Source organism: Oryza sativa, chromosome 11 (genome assembly GCF_034140825.1).
Source record: "Oryza sativa Japonica Group chromosome 11, ASM3414082v1".
Classification (NCBI taxonomy): Eukaryota; Viridiplantae; Streptophyta; class Magnoliopsida; order Poales; family Poaceae; genus Oryza; species Oryza sativa.
The window spans coordinates 23207736-23230531 of record NC_089045.1 but is presented as its reverse complement, the minus strand read 5'-3'; the positions used below and the strand labels follow the sequence as shown (position 1 = coordinate 23230531).

General features: G+C 40.7%; 2 protein-coding genes and 1 pseudogene across 2 annotated transcripts; all 3 read left to right on the top strand.

The window, feature by feature from the left end:
* Window positions 1-6153: 6153 nt before the first annotated feature.
* Window positions 6154-10798, top strand: LOC136354051 (receptor kinase-like protein Xa21). The gene is made up of 4 exons (XM_066305639.1): window positions 6154-6384; window positions 6787-7114; window positions 7237-9901; window positions 10163-10798. The coding sequence occupies exons 3-4, from the start codon at window positions 7882-7884 to the stop codon at window positions 10516-10518; spliced, it is 2376 nt and encodes a 791-aa protein (XP_066161736.1). The 5' UTR covers window positions 6154-6384; window positions 6787-7114; window positions 7237-7881; the 3' UTR covers window positions 10519-10798.
* Window positions 7121-7876, top strand: LOC107279528 (receptor kinase-like protein Xa21; annotated as a pseudogene).
* A 7411-nt stretch (window positions 10799-18209) lies between the features above and the next one.
* LOC107276510 (receptor kinase-like protein Xa21) lies at window positions 18210-22259 on the top strand. The gene is made up of 2 exons (XM_015760811.2): window positions 18210-20937; window positions 21735-22259. The coding sequence occupies exons 1-2, from the start codon at window positions 18225-18227 to the stop codon at window positions 22133-22135; spliced, it is 3114 nt and encodes a 1037-aa protein (XP_015616297.1). The 5' UTR covers window positions 18210-18224; the 3' UTR covers window positions 22136-22259.
* Window positions 22260-22796: the final 537 nt, after the last annotated feature.

The following is a 22796-nucleotide window of genomic DNA, read 5'->3' as shown; positions in this document are numbered from 1 at the left end:
CCCGCGCGCCGTGTTCGCGTGCGCGCGCCCGCGTGGTTGCCGCCCGGCCCCGCTGCCCAGCCGCGCCTCCCGTTGCGAGCCGCGCGCGCGTGGCCGACCGTCTGGTCGCCGCCGTCGTCAGCGCCTGCCGCGCCTGTCGTCCGTGTCGCCGCTCCGCTCCACACCGCCCGCCGTCATCGCCGTCGTCACCGCCCGGCCCCCGCCACTCCGCGTGCAAGCCGCCAAGGGACGGAGGCAGCGCCCCTCCTCCCTCTGCCGCGTCGCCCCCGCTCCCCTCCTCCTTTTTCCCGAATCGGCAAGGGGACAAGCCCCCTTTCTCCCCCTCCTTTTCCCCTTTTCCTCCTCGCCGCCGTCATCCTCCCTGTCGCCGCTTTGGCCGCGACCGCCGAGCGCCAGCTCGCGCCCTTGACCGCGCAAGTCGGTTCCCAAACCGACATTGCCGCCCCCTTTAAACCCCAGCCTCCCCCTTTCCCCCCCCATCCATTCGTCTCCGCGCCATTGCCGCCGCCCCCGTGCTCTGTCTCGCCTCCGCCGTCCTTCGCCGAGCGCCGGGAGACCCGGTGCGTTCGAGGACGCGGAAGGGGACTTCGGCCGCGCCACTTCTTCCTCTTCCCTGGCCCGAGGCCGGAGAGATTACTCCCGCGCCGTCGGCCTCTCGTCACAGCGCCCCTCCTCTTCTCGGTGATGCCTCCCTCCGTTCTTCCTCCTCGCTCCATCTCCTCCCCCTAGCTTTCGGTGGTAGCCCGAGTAGACTCCCCGTAGTTAGCCGGCGCCGCCCCGACCGTTGCCGTCGCTCGCCGTGTCCTCGCCGCCGTCGCTGCTCGAGCTCTGTAGCACCCGCACGTCGCCAGCCTCGCTCGGCGTAGCTCCGTCCAATCCGACGCTGGCATCGAGTTCCCGAAGCCGCGTAGATGCTCTCACCGCCGGGAATCGGTCCCTCGTGACCTCGTCGGCGTTTCCCTCTTCCCTCCCCGCCGGTTGTCGCCGCCGTGATTCGCCGCCGTCGAACTCCCTCTGGCGAATCCGAGCCGTTGGCTCGTCTCCCCTCGTCTCGAGCAACCGCCCGGTGTGCTCGCTTTTGCCCGTATCGCCGTGGTTCGCTCCGCCGCTCGCCGCCGCCGCCCGCCGTCCATTCGCGGCCGGGTCGTCGTCTACCTCCCGCCGGCCCGCGTGGCAGCCACGTAGGCGCCACGTCGGTGCCAGCTCAGCCTAGACCGGGCCGAGCCGACCCCGGTCAGTCCCTCCCCGTGCGCGCGTTCCACCGCGAGCCGTGAGGCTGCGCGTGGGCCCGCCGCACCCGCGTCCACCGCGAACCGCGCGCGTGCGCCGCGTCCCTCCCCCGCCCGCGCGCATGAGCCACGTACTCCCTCCGCATGGTGAGCCGAGCCGCTGACAAGCGGGTCCCACCCGGGACCGCGCGTGGTGAGCCTGGTCCACCGGCTCTCTCTCTCCTCCCTCCGCGCGCGCGCGTCTTGGGCCGCTCTGGGCCGCCTTCTTAGGCCGGCCGGCCCGTTAAGCTCGGCCGAGCCGCTCCAATTCCCTTGGGCCGCGCCTTAGCCGCCCGAGGAAAAGTCTATATTCCCTCCCTCTTCCTTTTTCTTTTCTTTTCTTTTCCAAAAAAAAGGGGGATTTAATTAAATCCTTTTCCTTTAGACCAAAAATCCAATAATCTTAGAAATTCAATATCATCCCAACCGTAAATCCGTTTGACTCCGTTCAACTTCCAAAATTTCTCAAATCTCGAGATCTATTTAATGGCACGCTTAGAGGTCATTAATAGGGCTTTATTTTCGCCCTTTGTTGAGTTGTCCCGTTTCGCGTATAGTTTCGGAGCCCGAAGACCCACAGTGCGAGGATTTCGAGGATCAAGCTCCAGATCTCGAGCAAGGCAAGCCACCTTTGAACATCTTGAGCCTATATTTGAAATCTAATTATGTTGCTTGAAAAATATTATGCATTGATAGGATCGCACTTAATCTGTTGTTCCGTCTGCAAGACAGATTGGCAGGCCTACCTAACTTGTTGCATTGATCCTTCCATTGATAATTTCTATACCATGTCCCCTTGTAACCATCTAGTTGCGCCTCGATATTCGTGCACCCTGTGCCAATATCGACGGCCGCCTTCAAACTTAAAATCTGAGTAACAACTTGGGTAAAACTGGAGTTTTAAAAAGACTTGGAAAACCCGACACCTGGGTCGGTGCTTGCGAACTAAATGAATTTCCAAAAACCGCGGACCGGGAAATGTACCGGGTGTACGGTTTCCCGCTCTCGCACTTAAGGACCGATTCCTTGGAATTTCATCCAAACATAAGACAAGTACGACCACATGGGTGGAATGGGACACCCCTGGCTGAGTAACTAGCTTATCAGGGGAACCTTGATGCCGAGAGACATGTGGATTCACCGGGGTGGTGTCGGGGAGGACCCCTGGGCTTCCTGGCACAGTATGGTCTGGGACCTAACCTGTTGTTGGTCTGGGACCCCTCTCGTCGGCATATGGTAAACCTGTGTCGGCTTTAGAAATGCCTTGTCATGAAAGCTTGGAGGTCTCCCGACGTGGCTGATCCCCACGGGCTAGGTGACCCGGGTTAGTAATGTCGTGTGGGTAAAGTGTACCCCCTCTGCAGAGGTTAACAAACTGTTCGAACAGCCGTGTCCACGGTCATGGGCGGATGTGAGGTGATTCCTAGCGTAGTTTGGTTTGACTACTGCTTGTGAAATTGCTGTGTGAAAAGGGGTTCGGCGTTTGAAAAATCTGCAGCTGATGGGATCAGCTGGGCCCGGGTGGCCGTTTGAAAAGTTGTTGGCCCGGGTGGCCGTTGAAAAAGCTGTTGGCCGGGTGCCAACCTTGTTTAAATTCTAAAGACTGATACATTGCACATACTCCGACCGGACGAGATGCACTGTCTCATCCGTGTCGTTTGAGAAGCACTCACTTAGTCGTTTCAGAAAATAGTTCAAATAAAATTAATTGCAAAAACATCAGCCTTTCCTTGAAGCCCGCATTAAACACTTATTTCCCATGGCTTGCTGAGTACTCCCCGTACTCACTCTTGCTCTATATAAATAATTGCCCCCAGTTGCTGAAGAAGATGAAGCGGATCCTGCTGATGAGGAGTTCTTCCAGGAGCAAGCCGGCTATGAAGAGTTTTAGGGTTTCGGCCTAGTTCCCAAGTCGCGCCTGTGATGTTTGGTCCAAATCCTGGCTTCCGTTTCCCTTTTGTATTGCAGTTGTGAGCTCGGGATCTGTCCGCAGCCCAACATGACTGTACATCTACTCTATAATAAAGAGACCTCTGTTGCTGTGATATTCTGTCTCCCTGTGATACCAGCACTGTTTCCTGGGACTGGTATCGATTAACAGGTTAATTTGGAGCGTCACGGGCTAGTTCCGGTCGGGACTAGTTCGGGGCGTGACAATTTCGGTGCCCTTCCTATCGTCCTAGCCTCCCACCTCTGCCACCACACCAGGGATCAAGGACATGACAGCGGCAAAAGTTGGAGAAGGTCGTCTACTTTGGGGAAGTCGCTACCATTTGCTCCTCGTCTTGCCTCTCTCACTGGTCACTGCGCCTTGCTGGCACATTGTTTCATCATCGCACTAGGCTGGCACGTACAAATTTGAAGGTGTCTAGCCACCGCGCAAGGGCTATAAGATACCACGGTTAAGGGGGATGGAGGAGGTTGCCACCGTCCACCTCTTGTGCTAATGTTGTTTTCTCGTGTCTGAGGTGAAAGTAGAGGTAGAGGTAAAGGCGCATGTATTTCACTACAATGTTGGGGAATATACGTAGCATAGTCATCTTTGATGGGTTAAAATTTTGAAACTATCAGCAGTTATATCTCATTTTTAATGGATGTCGTATTGCAGGCATCGAAATTTAACGTGTACTAAGGCCTCGTTAGTTGGGAAAAAAATTTTGGGTTTGATTGTCACATCAGATATACGGACACACATTTAAAATGTTAAACATAGTCTAATAACAAAATAAATTACAGATTCCGCTAGGAAACTGCGAGACGAATTTATTAAGCCTAATTAATCCATCATTAACAAATGTTTACTGTAGTACCACATTGTCAAATCATGGCGTAATTAGGTTTAACAGATTCGTCTTGCAATCTATTATATTATTAAAGGAATAGAAAAAGGAGCCTCCACGTTCGCTCTCACGGCCTAGAAATTCTCACATTAATCGGAGAAAAAGAAAAAGCAGAGTCCATATAGAAATACAATTTAGAAATAGCTGAAATTCGGAATTAAAAAAATAAGAAATATTAGAAGAGGAGACTAGAGTACATATAGAAATACAATTTAGAAATAGTTGAAATTTAGAAATTAAAAATAAGAAATATTAGAAGAGGAGACTAGAGTCCATATAGAAATACAATTAGGAAATAACTGAAATTCGGAATTAAAAATAAGGAATATTAGAGGTAGAGTATAGAGTCCATATAGAAATACAATTAGGAAATAACTGAAATTCGGAATTAAAAATAAGGAATATTACATGTAGAGTGTAGAGTCCAAATAGAAATACAATTAGGAAATAATAGAAATTTGGAATTAAAAATAAGGAATATTAGAAGTAGAGTGTAGAGTCCATATAGAAATACAATTAGAAAATAATAGAAATTTGGAATTAAAAATAAGGAATATTAGAAGTAGAGTATTTTTTTTGATACCAGATCATTATGACCCGGCTTTTGAAGAAAGCCCAAACATAACTGAGTTTTTACATAAAGGGAAAACTGTAAAAGATAAAGTTTGCTGGGACCGCCAGCTTACAAGAGCAAACACTTAAGGAGCCTATAGCATCCATCCAACAAAATACAACCAGAACCCCCACACTTCCTTACACTACAGACTCAGGGACACAGGTAAAGCACGAGGTCTCAGATGATTCAGCTTTTCCAAGATCTTCTCACACCAGCTTCTCAGCGTGGCTCGTTCCTCTTCTCCTAGCAGAATAGACCATTTCTATACAAAAGATAAAGTTTTATAAACTGCCTGTGGAGGTGAGGACAATAAAACGTTCTCAAAAACCCAACCATTCCTAATAATCCACAAGGACCAACAAACACAGCCCACAAAGAAAACCCAAAGCCTCGAATCTTTTTTGTTCACCCAAAGCCTCAAACAGTCCCAGAAATTGGCTGGATGAGAGGAGAGGTGCAGGGCCTCTCTAATTACACACCAAACAAAAACAGCCAAGGGACAACCACACAAAAATATGATTAGTTGTTTCAGTATTAAGACACAGTTTACAGAACTTAGTACCCCTCCACTTTCTTTTAACAAGCTGATCAGCACAAGGCAGTCTCCCTCTACATACTAGGTAAAGAAAATGTTTGATTTTAAGAGGCAGATTGCACTTCCAGATTTCCCACATATCAGTATCCCTGACCCTCCCAAAAGACAAGATCCTATACATTGATCTAGTAAAGAACTTCCTGTTTTTGTTGTGAGGCCAGATGATTAGAAAAATACAATTAAAAATAAGGAATATTAGAAGTAAAGTATAGAGTCCATATAGAAATACAATTAAGAAAAATTAAAAATTCGGAATTAAAAAATAAGAAATATTAGAAGTAGAGTATAGAGTCTATATAAAAATTTAAAATTAACCTAAAATTTAGAATAAACATAATAAAATTAAAGTAGAGTTTAGAGTCCGTATAAAAATATAATTTACAAATGGAAGAAGAGCCTAGAGTCTATATAGAAATACAATTTACATATAACGGAAATTTGAAATTAAAAAAAGGAAATATTGAAAGACGAGTCTAGAGTAAATATAGGAATATAATTTACAAATAACTAAAATTTGATATTAAAAATAATTAATAACTAGCACGTATATATAATACAATATAAATATTACATATTAGTTTCGTAAAGTTAGTACAAAATTTAAAATTATATTGCCATTTTAATATATTTGAATAATACATTGAGAAAACATATATGCTATTACATGAGAGAAAATATAATGATACTAGCCGCGCAATTTACGCGGGCCACCATACTAGTTTAGATGTTACGTGTGTAATTGTTTTTCCTATGTTTAAATAATGTATGCACGTGTATCATGAAATTTTTTATTTTGGGAACTTAATAGGGCCTAAGTTCCTTCTTCCTCGGTCCGTCCACCGTATTCCCCCTCCGGCTAGTCCGAAAAACCAATCCGAATACTTCCTCTCGGACGCCGATGCGGCGGACCCGTAGGAGGCGGCGGAGGTGGAGGCCCTCTCCGGCGATAGGAATGCAGGCGATGCCCTGGAGCCCGGCTTGAGCGAGCAGGCGGCAAAGAGCCGACGGGTTTCGTGGTTCTTGGCGACGGGCAAACCACCGGAGGAAGATCAGATGGCATCGAGGGTTAGTCTTCTTCGCTTCGCTTTCCGCAACTTTACTGTAGACTATTTGGTCACTGCTGCAATGAAAAAACTCCCGCTTTTCTTGATACCATGGGCGTAGACCAAAAGCAAAGGGGGGAGAAAAAAAATTGGCTCAAAATTTTCCTGAAAAAGAACCTTTTTATTTTAAAAAAATGTTTTTGCAACTTTTGCAACCCAGATAAAGTTTGGGCTGCTAAGAACTTGAGGATAAAGGGGGAGTCATATTGAGTAATGAATACTGGGTATAATGAGGTGTTCTTGATTAGTTGATTGATTGGATATGAAATAATTTGGGGACAGTCGTGTGAAATTGGTGAAGAGCGCAGCTAGTTGCTGTCGAAATTTTCCTTGTTGATCGGCATATGATATATGCAACTTGCAGATCTGTGCTTGTGCAGTTGGAAAGCGAAAGGATGAATCCTATCATTCAAAAGAGTACTGCTGAAGTGATGCAGCGCCGAATTATTGGCTGCTTTTCAGTGTCTGTATCGCCTTCCCACTTGACAATTTATCTTGGAAGGTTTCCCATGAATGTTAAGAGTGTAGTTCTTGGATGCATCTTCATGAAAAGAACATTGACCAAAGACTGGTGCGAGACAACCAGTGACTTGTTGTCTAGAAAAATAAAACCAATGACTGACAAAGCGACAGCTTCCTAATTTGTCAGAGTTTCAGACATAAATATACACATATGCAACGATATGAAAAATGTAAGTCATTTAGAGAACATAGGCCTGTGCTTATAGTCACTTCCTCATGGTCATGGCAAGAACAATCATATTGTTTTTCTTCTCATTGTTTCTCTTCTGTTCTGATGCTCTGGTGTCTCCAGGGAGCAGCAGCAATGCCACTGCCGACGAGCTCGCTCTCCTCTCCTTCAAGTCGATGTTCGCATCCGATGGCTCGTTGGCATCATGGAACAAGTCAATCCACTACTGCAGCTGGCCAGGAGTCGTTTGCAGCCGTCGGCACCCTGAGAGGGTTATCTCACTGAGATTGGGATCTTCTAGACTCTCTGGGCTCCTCTCACCATTCTTGGGCAACCTGTCCTTTCTCAAGATTCTTGATCTTCATGAAACCGCCTAGTTGGGTCGATACCTCCAGAGCTTGGTCGCCTCAGCAGGCTGCGGCTGCTTAACCTGAGCACAAATTCTCTCCAAGGTAACATTCCTGTTGCTCTGGTAGGATGTACCAATCTCTCCTTGCTCCACCTAAGCGATAACCAATTTCAAGGCGAGTTCCCTACCGAGATAGGAGCCAGTCTGAAAAATCTTGTGCTTTTGAACGTCGAGAAAAATGGTTTCTCTGGTGAGATCCCTCGGTCATTGGCCGATTTGCCTTTGCTCGAAGAGCTGAATCTTAGAGTCAATAGATTCTCTGGTGAGATACCACCCGCTTTGGGCAATCTCACCAACCTCTGGATTCTTGGTCTCGATTACAACAGGCTATCTGGTGCATCCCTTCATCCTTAGGCAAGATGTCTGGTTTATCTAGGCTCACATTAAGCTCTAACAATTTAACTGGGCTGATACCCAGTTCTATTTGGAACAACATGTCAGCACTAATGGCGTTCACTGTCCAGCAAAATTCGTTAAGTGGAACCATTCCTCCAAATGCATTCAGTAATTTTCCCAGTCTCCAGCTTATAGGAATGGACCACAACAAGTTTCATGGTAGTATCCCTACGTCGATTGCCAATGCTTCCCATCTGTGGTTGGTTCAGCTTGGTGCTAACTTCTTAAGCGGTATCGTTCCTCCAGAGATTGGAGGCTTAAGAAATCTCAAAATTCTACAGCTTTCAGAAACATTTCTTGAAGCTAGAAGCCCCAACGATTGGAAATTCATAACCGCATTAACAAATTGTTCCCAGTTTAGCGTGTTGTACTTGGCTAGTTGCAGCTTTGGAGGAGTTCTTCCTGATTCACTTTCCAATTTGTCCTCTCTGACAAATCTTTTCCTTGACACAAACAAAATTTCGGGAAGCATACCTGAAGATATTGATAACCTCATCAATCTGCAAGCATTTAATCTCGATAACAACAATTTCACAGGGCATCTTCCCTCCTCCATTGGTAGGCTTCAAAATCTGCATCTTCTCTCCATAGGGAACAACAAAATTGGTGGGCCAATTCCATTGACATTAGGAAACCTAACAGAACTATATATTTTACAACTCAGATCAAATGCTTTTAGCGGTAGCATACCAAGCATTTTTAGAAACCTTACAAACTTATTAGGACTAAGCCTAGACAGCAATAACTTTACTGGTCAAATCCCAACAGAGGTAGTCAGCATTGTCAGTCTCTCTGAAGGTTTGAACCTGTCGAATAACAACTTGGAGGGATCAATACCACAACAAATCGGGAATCTGAAAAATCTTGTAAACTTAGATGCCAGATCAAATAAATTATCAGGTGAAATCCCTACTACCCTTGGTGAATGCCAACTTCTCCAGAATATCTATCTCCAAAATAACATGTTAACTGGTAGTCTTCCATCACTCCTGAGTCAATTGAAAGGCCTACAAACTCTTGATCTTTCGAGTAACAATTTGTCTGGTCAAATACCCACATTCCTATCAAACCTTACCATGCTCGGTTATCTCAACCTTTCATTCAATGATTTTGTTGGAGAAGTACCTACACTTGGTGTCTTTTTGAATGCTTCTGCAATTTCAATTCAAGGGAATGGCAAACTTTGTGGTGGCGTGCCTGATCTACATTTGCCTAGATGTACATCACAAGCACCGCACAGAAGGCAGAAATTTCTGGTAATTCCTATTGTTGTGTCTCTTGTGGCAACATTACTCCTGCTTTTATTATTCTACAAGCTTCTGGCTCGGTACAAGAAAATAAAATCAAAGATACCATCAACCACATGCATGGAAGGCCATCCTTTGATCTCTTACTCTCAGCTGGCAAGGGCAACAGACAGTTTCTCAGCGACCAATTTGTTGGGATCAGGATCATTTGGTTCTGTGTATAAAGGAGAATTAGATAAACAATCTGGTCAAAGTAAAGATATTATTGCTGTCAAAGTGCTAAAACTCCAAACTCCTGGAGCGCTCAAGAGTTTCACAGCTGAATGTGAAGCACTGCGAAATCTACGACACCGGAATCTTGTCAAGATAATTACAGCTTGCTCAAGCATTGATAACAGCGGCAATGACTTCAAAGCAATTGTGTTTGACTTCATGCCTAGTGGTAATTTAGAAGGCTGGTTGCATCCTGCCACAAACAACCCAAAGTACTTAAATCTTCTTCAGAGAGTTGGCATACTACTTGATGTGGCTAATGCGCTGGATTATCTACATTGCCATGGACCAACACCTGTTGTACATTGTGATCTCAAACCGAGCAATGTGCTTTTAGATGCTGAGATGGTAGCACATGTTGGAGACTTTGGACTTGCTAAGATTCTTTTTGAAGGCAACTCATTGCTCCAACAGTCTACAAGCTCGATGGGACTTAGAGGGACAATCGGTTATGCTCCCCCAGGTTAGCCTGATGTGTTTACTGTAACATTTTTTTTTTTTTAAAAATATTGTTTACTGTTCTCTCATTTGCTTCCTTAATGTTGTCTAGTACTCTAGTGCTTTTATTAATGACGTGTGCAGCTAAACAAACTTTTAAGGAAGATGCAAAAGAAAATTTGTTTTTAGGGAAGCAACTTATGGTTCTTGCCAATAATATTATAAATCTATGTTAAATTTTGGATTACAAAAATCTTAACTTTTTGGCAAACTTTTGATTGAACAGAGTATGGTGCTGGAAATACGGTATCGACTCAAGGAGATATTTACAGCTATGGTATTCTTGTGCTAGAAACGGTAACTGGGAAGAGGCCCACAGATAAGAAATTCATACAAGGATTGAGCCTCCGTGAGTATGTTGAGCTGGGTCTACATGGTAAAATGATGGATGTTGTCGACACTCAGCTATCTTTGCACCTTGAGAATGAACTTCGTACCACGGATGAATACAAAGTCATGATTGATTGCCTGGTTTCATTGCTTAGGCTTGGATTGTATTGCTCTCAGGAAATACCGTCGAATAGAATGTCAACTGGAGATATTATTAAGGAATTGAATGCCATAAAACAAACCCTCTTGTAGGGAATAGATAACATCCTTGAACCCCTTGTCAGATTTTGGAGCTCATCCCTGGAGTGTTCATTTCCTACCCTTCCCTTGTTGGATTATGCATGGCACTGAAGTATGTCTCACTTGTAATTTGGACATCTGAGAGCAAAAACTGATTGTTATGCTGTTGTAATTATGTCTATAAACGTATCCAAGATTATGTTTTTTCACTTGTAGTATGCAACTTTGTACTTTGTGATCGTTATAACGAGTATATCATGTGTCTCTAACAATAAACATATTAGTTGTACTACCTCCATTTTTATTTATTTGTCACTTTTGAACATGTACACATACCAATGCAATCAACTTGTTTAAGGTAAAATGATGAAAAAGACCCTAGTTGAGTGGGATGTATGATCTAAACCTTCTAAATACATATGTCAACTAAATATCATCCTTGAAAAGCATGTATTGACTAGTATTTTAAATATCACTTTTTGGCCTACAAAGGACAAAAAGGGAAATCACCACCTTGGAAAGAATGTATTGATTAGTACTCCCTCCGTTCTAAAATAAGTACAGTTTTGCACTATTTACGTTTAACATTTGACCTTTCGTCTTATTTGAAATTTTTTTATGATTAGTATTTTTATTGTTATTAGATGATAAAATATGAACAGTACTTTATGTGTGACTAAATATTTTTAATTTTTTCACAAATTTTTCAAATAAGACGGACGGTCAAACGTTGGTCACGACTATCCACAGCTACACTTATTTTGGGACGGAGGTAGTATTGTAAAACCTTGAAAAGTGGTCAAAGTAACAGGTAAAATAAAAATGGATGAGGCAATTTTATTATCGTGTTTAGTTGCTAGCATTGATTTGTACAGGCTATGCAGTAGTATGGTCCTGTTTAGTTCCAAAGTTTTTTTTTTTCTAAACTTCTAACTTTTCATCACATCAAACCTTTCATACACACACAACTTTTCTGTCACATCGTACCAATTTCAACCAAACTTACAAACTTCAGTGTGAACTAAACACAACAGCGAAACATTGATACAGTCGAGTCGGGTGAATGTGGGACCAACGTGTCACTGAGACTGAGCTGTGGGACCAACATGTAAGTCCCTCCTCTTCCTCCTCCCATTCAATATTGCTTCTATTATTGATCTAATCATTAGGATTTTAGAAGCTAAAATTCCAATCAGGGCCCAAAAATACTCATTTCAAAGGACAAGAGGCAATTGGTTGGCTGTGCCTGTTTTCAGTCTCTGCTGTCCCACTTGGTATAATAAGATGCGCAAATGAATCCACATGTGCTGCACACTAATGCAGAGTAGTTAGAATTTGGCTAGATGTAAGATACCTCTTCCTTTGAACATGAACATCTAGCCACCAAAAGATTGGCCGCAACAGATAACTAGTGATTGGGCATATCCTGGATTATCACAGATATCTATGCGGCTGTTCGCAGCTCATAAAAGTGATGGATCACTGGCGCATGATTAATTACGCTTTTTTTAGATTTTTCGATAAAATTTGTTAGTGTGCACGATGTGTAAAAAAAAAAAAGCTTGTGTACACAGGATATTTCCCCTCCATTATAACTTTTCATGACATAATAATTTGATATGCATAATTAGTTAGTATATAATTGTATATTTTTTGAAGTCTAAAATGATTCACGATTCATGATTAAAAAATATCGGTTGTACTCCGTTTGGGGTCTTGATGTTTTTCTCAGAGAAAAGGCTTTGGGGGTCTTAATGTTAGCTTTTTCATGATTTAATAATGCTAAAATCATATTTAATAACTATTGAATTGTAATTGGTTTGGATTCTCATTTATGGATTTTCATTATTTTGTAATTCTAAAATTCATAATTAGTAAGTATCGATTTGTACTGTTATTGGAGTAACAATTATAAAATTTTACATGATTTAATATTTCTGAAATTAATCACTTCATGTTTGTTCTTCTATTTTACTCTCAATTTGATAGTTTTTAGTTTGATATTCAAAAATTAGGAAGTAATAAGTTGCAAGTTGTAACTTTAGAATCTTCCTTCCAGACTAAACTAAAAAAAACAAAATAAAAGAACTAAAGGATTGCCTATACGGTATGTTTAATTTAAAATAAATTCTTGACCAGATCTACTATTGATACATAGTAACATCGACCTAAACTAATGGAGTATATATAATATAAAAAATATTTATGTCATATGAAATAGAAGTATATTGTGCTTATATGTGTTATTTTCTTCACCTTTTATGATTCATCGACTTGATGCGAAGTAACATGCTAAATATATATTAGTCACATATGAATTAAGAAATGATTCACTTACGGCCGTATGAACATATTGCTTATACTACTTAAAACATATTTAAGTCCACACAGAAGATCGAGCTGGATCGGTTTGCAATGCTTTTGTAAGGTTGTAATGATATGGAAGCGTAGTTCGGTAATTTTCAAAAGAAATTTAGCATGAATATACTTAAATATGGAGAATTATTGGAGGTACACTACAATTAGAAATAGTGCATTGCCTCGAGGTTAACTAAAAAGGTATTCAGTTATGATCTTCGAGTTACCTCTTCCAGCAGATCTAGCCTGTATCCCATCCTATACTAACTCGTTGACTCAGAAAAAAATATATTAGCAAAAGCAACATAATAAATAAATAAATAAATAAATATAATATTAGCATGGACTAGCCACCATGATTTGAATCTTGACACCACTATATATTACGCAGATATAGATGCACGTTTAAAAGAATTTTAGAGAGCTAGGGATTTTGGTGTTGGTCTTTATATGTGTTGAGAGTACATTCAGGTGCATCGATATTGCATTACGCTATTAAAATATTCATTCATTTGTGCACGCATGTAGATGGTTGGGTACCATGATTATTGCAATTCACCCCGGTCTTCTTTCGCATAAGAACATGTTGTGCAGGAAGAAAAATAAGGTCAAAATTTTAAAAACTCTGTGTAATACAAAGTCATCCGATAATTTCTCCATATATTTAAATCTTAATGAGAAAAGTATTGGAAACGGCGGAATAAGCAATACAACCAATGAAGTAACAGCTCGGTTCTACAGGAGCGACAACAACAGTAGCCCGTCATTGTGTGCCTTTTTTCAGTCAATTAGGCCGCAGGATGGTTGCATGCCATAGGAGGATTCAAAAAGCAGTGTTAGGAATGCCAAGCAAATCAATCGATGCTGTATGTATAAGTACGCACAACTACTGTTTGCAGGTATCTTCTTTTCGCTTCAAATCAGGATGAACGGTGAGTCGTTCACAGCAGCAGGTAGCTCGTCGGTGGTGAAAATAATCTCATGCGCCGCCGTTCGCCGTTCGCTTGAGTTCGCATCTGTTCTCTCGTAATGAAGGTAGGCTCGTTCTCATCTATGGTGATTTTTTTTCTCATCTATGGTGATTTTTTTGTTAGATGATACATAGATATGATTCGTTTGTTACATGATAAAGCACACATAACAGTCAGATGGGTTTTAAATGTACCGTGGTCAGATGGGTTTTATAGGTAGCCCATGAGGTTATATTTTATTATCTTCGGTTGTGATAATACAATCTAAATAATTAATAATTAATGGCTAGATTTTTCTGATTAACGTGAGAGCTCGTAGGAAATGCCTAATGTATAGGATAGATAGATAGATAATATTAATAACTATTATAAATTTTTTAAAAAATAGACTTATTTGATTTTTTTAAGAAAAGCTTCTATACATATTTTTTTTATAAATAAACCGTTTAGCAGTTTGATAAACGTGTCAACAGAAAATCATTTCGATTTACTTAAAAAATAACTTTGCCTTAGTCCAGACACAAACACGTATGAATGTCGGTACGTTAGCTTGCTGGGAGTAAAATGGAAAATTGAACCTGCACATCAATCCGTAAATGCAAGATATAGCGCCAGGTGTGAGCACATGACCCAAAGTCTTCCTAGAAAATTCTTCAGCATATGAAAAGAACAAGTACAATATGGCATCGAATGTAAGCACTTGATCCATAGTTTTTGTGATGTTCGGTACATGAAAGATGGCATTAAGGTCTGGTTTAGTTCCTAAATTTTTTCTCAAAAACATCGTATTAAATCTTTCGACATATGCATTGGATCATTAAATATAGATAAAAACAAAAATTAATTACACAGTTTGTATGAAAATCGCGAGACGACTCTTTTGAGCCTAATTAGTCCATGATTAGCCATAAGTGCTACAGTAATCCACAATGTGTTAATGACAGCTTAATTAGGCTCAAAAATTTGTCTCGCGGTTTCCAGACGAGTTATGAAATTAGTTTTTTTAATCGTGTTCAAAAACCTCTTCCAACATCCAATCAAACATCTGATGTGACATAAAAATTTTCTTTTCACGAACTAAACACACCCTAAGTGTGAGCATTGACCCAGAATTAGTTGCTATTGGTCTTGGTCACTGCTCAATGAAAAGACTCCGGTCCTTTAGAGAATTCTGGGTACTTTCACGAGAAAGCCTATTAGGTTGTGTTTAGTTCGTGTACCAAAATTATTTGAAGTATACGAACACACATTTGAAGTATTAAATATAGATTAATAACAAAACAAATTATAGATTCCACAGGTGAACTGCAAGACGAATCTATTAAGCCTAACTAATCTGTCATTAGCAAATATTTACTGTAGGAACACATTGTCAAATTATAGCGTAATTAGGCTTAAAAATTCGTCTCGCGATTTATATGCAAACTGTGCAATTGTTTTTGTCGTTCACATTTAATACTTCATATATGTATTTAAACATTTGATGTTATAGAAAAATTAGAAGTTGAAGAAAAAAGTTCAAATCTAATTAAACACAGCCTTAGACATAAAGTTTTGATTGCCTGAAGAAAATTATTTATTACGAAAGCCTAGTAACTTTGGCAGCTCAGAATGCTAAATTTGAGGCAAAAGACAGTCGTCTTGTCTTGTGTGAGGTGTTCTGATTTCTGAGGGTGTATGAAATTGTTTTCTTTTAGAACTCATAAACTTTATTAAGTGGAGATTAGAAACATATTACATGAGTGATGGTAACTTCTACCAAAGGGAGATTTCACAAGCAAATTTGCTAGAATTATGTCGACATATTTTTGGACAGGTAGCAGTCGGTTTTTGGGCCACTCGATTCCGTCCCAGATTCTTTCAGGACAGCGCCAGAATACGAAACTACTGTTAGCCAATAAATAATTACTTCTTCTATCTTTAAATATAAAATATTTTAGTTGGATGTGATACATCTTAGAATCGTTATACTAATATATATTATATCCAATTAAAATTTCTAATATTTAAAAACGGAGAGAGTAAAGTGTAACCAAGCTATTGAACAATGCCTATGCCCGCGCTCTGACACAATGAATATTACTCGTTCACACTGTCCAATCAGTGATTCAAGTTGATTAAAAATATTTTTTTAATAGAAACCAAGGAAACAAAACTATGGTGTATATTATATTTACATATAAATTATATAAAAAATATTTACATCCTAATACAATATTATACTTACATCCTACTTATAGTTGGGGATTTACGTTATAAATATACTAAATTACATATGTAATTTAGAAACTTATAATATAAATACATGCTAATTATTTTTGGTAAAAAAAATAACGCTATAAATGTAGCTACTCCCAAGATTAATTGGTGCAGACACGATAAATGCGTTGCCGGTGCACTCTTTCTGCCCACAGGGCCCATGCCCTATTCTCTCGCAGATTCTAAGGCTGTGTTATTTCCTCTTCTTTCCCAACTCACATCTCTCGTTTCGCACGATGCTTCCCAAAATACTAAACCGTATGTTTTTTACAAACAAATATTAAAAAAATACTTTAAAAAAATCATATTAATTTTTTTTAAAAAATAGCTAATACTTAATTAATCATGCGCCGATGAGTAGCTCCGTTTTACATGCGCGGAAGATTACCTCCCAACACTATCTAAATATATGCCATCTGGGGCTGTAGTCCTTGGAATTAAGCTTTCTAAATTATTTAACTCTAAGTCTGTTATTACCCCCAAGTACATCATCATCATACATAATATTTCATATTCACGACATCCTTAAGCTAGATGCTTTTGGCCATTCTCTTATCTTTTTAAAGAAATTCTCTCCCAATTAAGATGAGAGTGTCTTCTAGCAATTTGCCAGTTTTTACAATGTCTTTGAGTCCTCACACATTTTCATGATGTTACCAATAAATTACGAACGCCGTGTTTAGTTCTAAAGTTTTTCTTCAAACTTACAACTTTTCAATCGCATCAAAACTTTCTCCTACACACACAAACTTTCAACTTTTCCGTCACATCGTTTCAATTTCAAGCAAACTTCCAATTTTGGTATGAACTAAACACAGCCGAAAACAAAATTTGTGTGTTATGGCCCTGATTAGATTCCAACTTTTCCATTACATCAAACTTTCCTACATACACGAACTTTCAACTTTTCCGTCACATCGTTTCAATTTTTTAAAACTTCCAATTTTAACGTGAAACTAAACACAGCCTATGTAACGAAATTTGTCAAAAACTTAATGGTGAAAGTCACACCTCAAAGGAAGGGCGCGCCTCTAGTCAAGAACATCAATTAAAAAGGTACACCTCTAGTCAAGAACATCAATTAAAAAGGTACACAGGTTGTACTAGCTTGTTCATGTTTAATCTTGCGTCTGCGAGACGCTAAATCCATGCCAAACAAAAGTGCTTCTATAGAGATAATCATAAGAATATGGTTTGGGACCATATCCAACTGCTCAGAAGAATCTCGTTCGGAGGTGAAGGTTAAGATGTTCACCTCTCCACACATAAAACAAAGCGATCTTTTTCGCATAATTAATTAAGCATTAGATAAAATAAACTTAAAAAATAAATCAATATGATTTTTTTAGAAAAAAATTATATACACTAAGTATAGGCATTGTCAAGGAGGAACAAACACACGCTTCCATATAGAGAGATAGAAACATAGCTATAGGTAGTGTCACTGAGTATTTTTCATCACGCATATGCATATAAAATTAGGGGGTGTTTACATCCATAGGTGTAAAGTTTTGGCATGTCATCTCGATAACGTAGAGTGTCGTATTAGGTGTTCGGGCACTAATAAAAAAATAATTACAGAATCCGTTAGTAAACCGCGAGACAAATTTATTAAGCCTAATTAATCTATCATTAACAAATGTTTACCGTAACACCACATTGTCAAATCATGGAGCAATTAGGTTTAAAAGATTCGTCTCGCAAATTAGTCATAATCTGTGCAATTAGTTATTTTTAGATTATATTTAAGACTTCGTACAGGTGTTCAAACGTTCGATGTGACATGGTGCAAAATTTTAGGGTGTGATCTAGACACTCCCTTAATTAGAAAGTTAGGAAGAGGCGGTAAAGAACGCAGCATGACTGAAACTTTGAAAATTTGATAAGGTACACCAACTGGAGTATCTTTTATTTTCATTGAAGACTTTGACCAGAAGAGCTTGATCCGTTTTTCTTGGAGTAGCCAGTAATGTTTCATTCTTTTCCTTTTGCTGGGACTTCTTTTTATTTTTTTTGACAGGAGCCATTTGTTGGGACTTGGGATCCCTTTACTGTTATAGGACCAGTGCTTGAATCCAAACACTGCATTGATCAGCTCAGCTCATTGTAGCGCACTCCTCCTCCGCATGCATGGCGAGATCACCAACGTCGGTCATGATCTCTTCTTTGCTGCTGCTGCTGTTGATCGGCCCAGCGAGCAGTGACGATGCTGCTGCTGCTGCTGCTGCTCGTACCAGTACAGGCGGCGTCGCCGGCGACGAACTCGCGCTGCTCTCTTTCAAGTCATCCCTGCTACACCAGGGGGGCTTGTCGCTGGCATCTTGGAACACGTCCGGCCACGGCCAGCACTGCACATGGGTGGGTGTTGTGTGCGGCCGCCGCCGCCGCCGGCACCCACACAGGGTGGTGAAGCTGCTGCTGCGCTCGTCCAACCTGTCCGGGATCATCTCGCCGTCGCTGGGCAACCTGTCCTTCCTCAGGGAGCTGGACCTCAGCGACAACTACCTCTCCGGCGAGATACCACCGGAGCTCAGCCGTCTCAGCAGGCTTCAGCTGCTGGAGCTGAGCGGTAACTCCATCCAAGGGAGCATCCCCGCGGCCATTGGAGCATGCACCAAGTTGACATCGCTAGACCTCAGCCACAACCAACTGCGAGGTATGATCCCACGTGAGATTGGTGCCAGCTTGAAACATCTCTCGAATTTGTACCTTCACACCAATGGTTTATCAGGAGAGATTCCATCTGCTTTGGGCAATCTCACTAGCCTTCAGTATTTTGATTTGAGCTGCAACAGATTATCAGGAGCTATACCTTCATCGCTAGGGCAGCTCAGCAGCAGTCTATTGACTATGAATTTGCGACAGAACAATCTAAGTGGGATGATCCCCAATTCTATCTGGAACCTTTCGTCTCTAAGAGCGTTTAGTGTCAGCGAAAACAAGCTAGGTGGTATGATCCCTACAAATGCATTCAAAACCCTTCACCTCCTCGAGGTGATAGATATGGGCACTAACCGTTTCTATGGCAAAATCCCTGCCTCAGTTGCTAATGCTTCTCATCTGACACAGCTTCAGATTGATGGCAACTTGTTCAGTGGAATTATCACCTCGGGGTTTGGAAGGTTAAGAAATCTCACAACACTGTATCTCTGGAGAAATTTGTTTCAAACTAGAGAACAAGAAGATTGGGGGTTCATTTCTGACCTAACAAATTGCTCCAAATTACAAACATTGGACTTGGGAGAAAATAACCTGGGGGGAGTTCTTCCTAATTCGTTTTCCAATCTTTCCACTTCGCTTAGTTTTCTTGCACTTGATTTGAATAAGATCACAGGAAGCATTCCAAAGGATATTGGCAATCTTATTGGCTTACAACATCTCTATCTCTGCAACAACAATTTCAGAGGGTCTCTTCCATCATCGTTGGGCAGGCTTAGAAACTTAGGCATTCTAGTCGCCTACGAAAACAACTTGAGCGGTTCGATCCCATTGGCCATAGGAAATCTTACTGAACTTAATATCTTACTGCTCGGCACCAACAAATTCAGTGGTTGGATACCATACACACTCTCAAACCTCACAAACTTGTTGTCATTAGGCCTTTCAACTAATAACCTTAGTGGTCCAATACCCAGTGAATTATTCAATATTCAAACACTATCAATAATGATCAATGTATCAAAAAATAACTTGGAGGGATCAATACCACAAGAAATAGGGCATCTCAAAAATCTAGTAGAATTTCATGCAGAATCGAATAGATTATCAGGTAAAATCCCTAACACGCTTGGTGATTGCCAGCTCTTACGGTATCTTTATCTGCAAAATAATTTGTTATCTGGTAGCATCCCATCAGCCTTGGGTCAGCTGAAAGGTCTCGAAACTCTTGATCTCTCAAGCAACAATTTGTCAGGCCAGATACCCACATCCTTAGCAGATATTACTATGCTTCATTCCTTGAACCTTTCTTTCAACAGCTTTATGGGGGAAGTGCCAACCATTGGTGCTTTCGCAGATGCATCCGGGATCTCAATCCAAGGCAATGCCAAACTCTGTGGTGGAATACCTGATCTACATCTGCCTCGATGTTGTCCATTACTAGAGAATAGAAAACATTTCCCAGTTCTACCTATTTCTGTTTCTCTGGTCGCAGCACTGGCCATCCTCTCATCACTCTACTTGCTTATAACCTGGCACAAGAGAACTAAAAAGGGAGCCCCTTCAAGAACTTCCATGAAAGGCCACCCATTGGTCTCTTATTCGCAGTTGGTAAAAGCAACAGATGGTTTCGCGCCGACTAATTTGTTGGGTTCTGGATCATTTGGCTCAGTATACAAAGGAAAGCTTAATATCCAAGATCATGTTGCAGTGAAGGTACTAAAGCTTGAAAATCCTAAGGCACTCAAGAGTTTCACTGCCGAATGTGAAGCACTACGAAATATGCGACATCGAAATCTTGTCAAGATAGTTACAATTTGCTCGAGCATTGATAACAGAGGGAACGATTTCAAAGCAATTGTGTATGACTTCATGCCCAGCGGCAGTCTGGAAGATTGGATACACCCTGAAACAAATGATCCAGCAGACCAGAGGCACTTGAATCTGCATCGAAGAGTGACCATACTACTTGATGTTGCCTGTGCATTGGACTATCTTCACCGCCATGGCCCTGAACCTGTTGTACACTGTGATGTTAAATCAAGCAATGTGCTGTTAGATTCTGATATGGTAGCGCATGTTGGAGATTTTGGGCTTGCAAGAATACTTGTTGATGGGACCTCATTGATACAACAGTCAACAAGCTCGATGGGATTTAGAGGGACAATTGGCTATGCAGCACCAGGTCAGCAAGTCCTTCCAGTATTTTGCATTTTCTGATCTCTAGTGCTATATGAAATAGTTTTTACCTCTAGTGAAACTGATGGAGAATATAAGTAATTAATTGAACTAATTAAATTGCACAAAAATAAGATTATTTGCCATATCTATTCAGATGCTAAATATAGCTAGTTCATAGAGGTACAGATTTTTTTTTATATAGGACTCTAGAGCTACTACACACTCAAATCAAATTATGGGTGTTTTCTGCTCTACACTGCAATATGAAATGATTATCAGAAGGATCAAATTTGAGTAAATTTGTCAATTCTACATTTAAGAAACACTTTTTTTTTGTATGTACTAGTTATTACAATTTTTTATTTCAAGAACTTGCATTGACCATGAAAAATACTTGGTACTACTTCTAATTCCCACATGGAGGTGGTGAAAATAATATAGATACAAAAACGAAATATCCTATGTTGTGTGATATACTATAATCACAATGAACACAAACAGGATTCGTACAAAAGTAATTAGCCATTATAGCAACTGATTGCTTGGGGTAACTGTATAGCACAATCATACCAAATTTCTTTAGATATGTATTTGTAAATTAGATTCTTAAAGTTAAATATGAAATTTCATTGGTATTTATGTTTCTTTATATAATAAAAATTAATCCAACCTTTACATCTACCATTTGTCCAGCCATCCTTGTTATTTGTGATATTTAACACGTAATTTTACATAATTATACATCCAAGTTCTTTTTTATTTAACACTGGAAATTTGAAATCGTATTTCCTACTCAAACAGAGTATGGCGTCGGGCACATTGCATCAACACATGGAGATATTTACAGCTATGGAATTCTAGTGCTGGAAATAGTAACCGGGAAGCGGCCAACTGACAGTACATTCAGACCCGATTTGGGCCTCCGTCAGTACGTTGAACTGGGCCTACATGGCAGAGTGACGGATGTTGTTGACACGAAGCTCATTTTGGATTCTGAGAACTGGCTGAACAGTACAAATAATTCTCCATGTAGAAGAATCACTGAATGCATTGTTTCGCTGCTTAGACTTGGGTTGTCTTGCTCTCAGGTTTTGCCATTGAGTAGAACGCCAACCGGAGATATCATCGACGAACTGAATGCCATCAAACAGAATCTCTCCGGATTGTTTCCAGTGTGTGAAGGTGCGAGCCTCGAATTCTGATGTTATGTCTTGTAATGTTTTATTGCCACTAGTCTTCAGATTGGAATGCTCTTCCGATCAGACTTCTTCAGTGGTATCTACCACACGATCACTAAAGTCATCGTGGCTATTTCCTGATCCAGCATATCTGATCATGCATGTTCTGTGTTTTATACCTGTATTTTACTCTGAATCGCCACACCTCAACCCTGCCTCTGTTTGTTTGGTATACAGAAGATAGTGATGAGTATATTGTTTCAGGGGCTTCCTAGTTGACGTGTGTGCTTACCGGCACGCACGCAGCCCGAGGGTGGGTTTCTTTTTTTTTTTTCCATTGTTATTCCGTTGCTTTTTTCCACCACGGTAGATTTTTTTTTCTGGATTTCCATTTTTTCCGTTGTTTTTCTCTATCGCTTATGCTGGCGGATTTTTTTCCGTGGTTTTTTTTAAGACGAGTATATCTAACGTAACTAACATGTTACTTTTAGATAACGATGGTTATTAAGATAAGATTTTTTTCTGGAAGATTTTTGTAAGTAAATGGTAAAAAATATGGAAATGGAAACGGAAATAGTTTTGCTGTTATACCGATCATTTCCATATTTACCGTATTCTTATAGAAATTATCGTTTCTTATAATATGGTAATTACCGTATTTCTAAATATGTTGATATCGATTTTG

What these genes read in the sequence shown, in the direction of transcription:
- LOC136354051 (XM_066305639.1), top strand. Translation starts at nt 7,882, where the DNA reads ATGTCTGGTTTATCTAGGCTCACATTAAGCTCTAACAATTTAACTGGG. An exon ending in AATCGGTTATGCTCCCCCAG is followed by an intron (nt 9,902 to 10,162) that starts GTTAGCCTGATG and finishes TTGATTGAACAG; the next exon opens with AGTATGGTGCTGGAAATACG.
- LOC107276510 (XM_015760811.2), top strand. Translation starts at nt 18,225, where the DNA reads ATGGCGAGATCACCAACGTCGGTCATGATCTCTTCTTTGCTGCTGCTG. An exon ending in AATTGGCTATGCAGCACCAG is followed by an intron (nt 20,938 to 21,734) that starts GTCAGCAAGTCC and finishes CTACTCAAACAG; the next exon opens with AGTATGGCGTCGGGCACATT.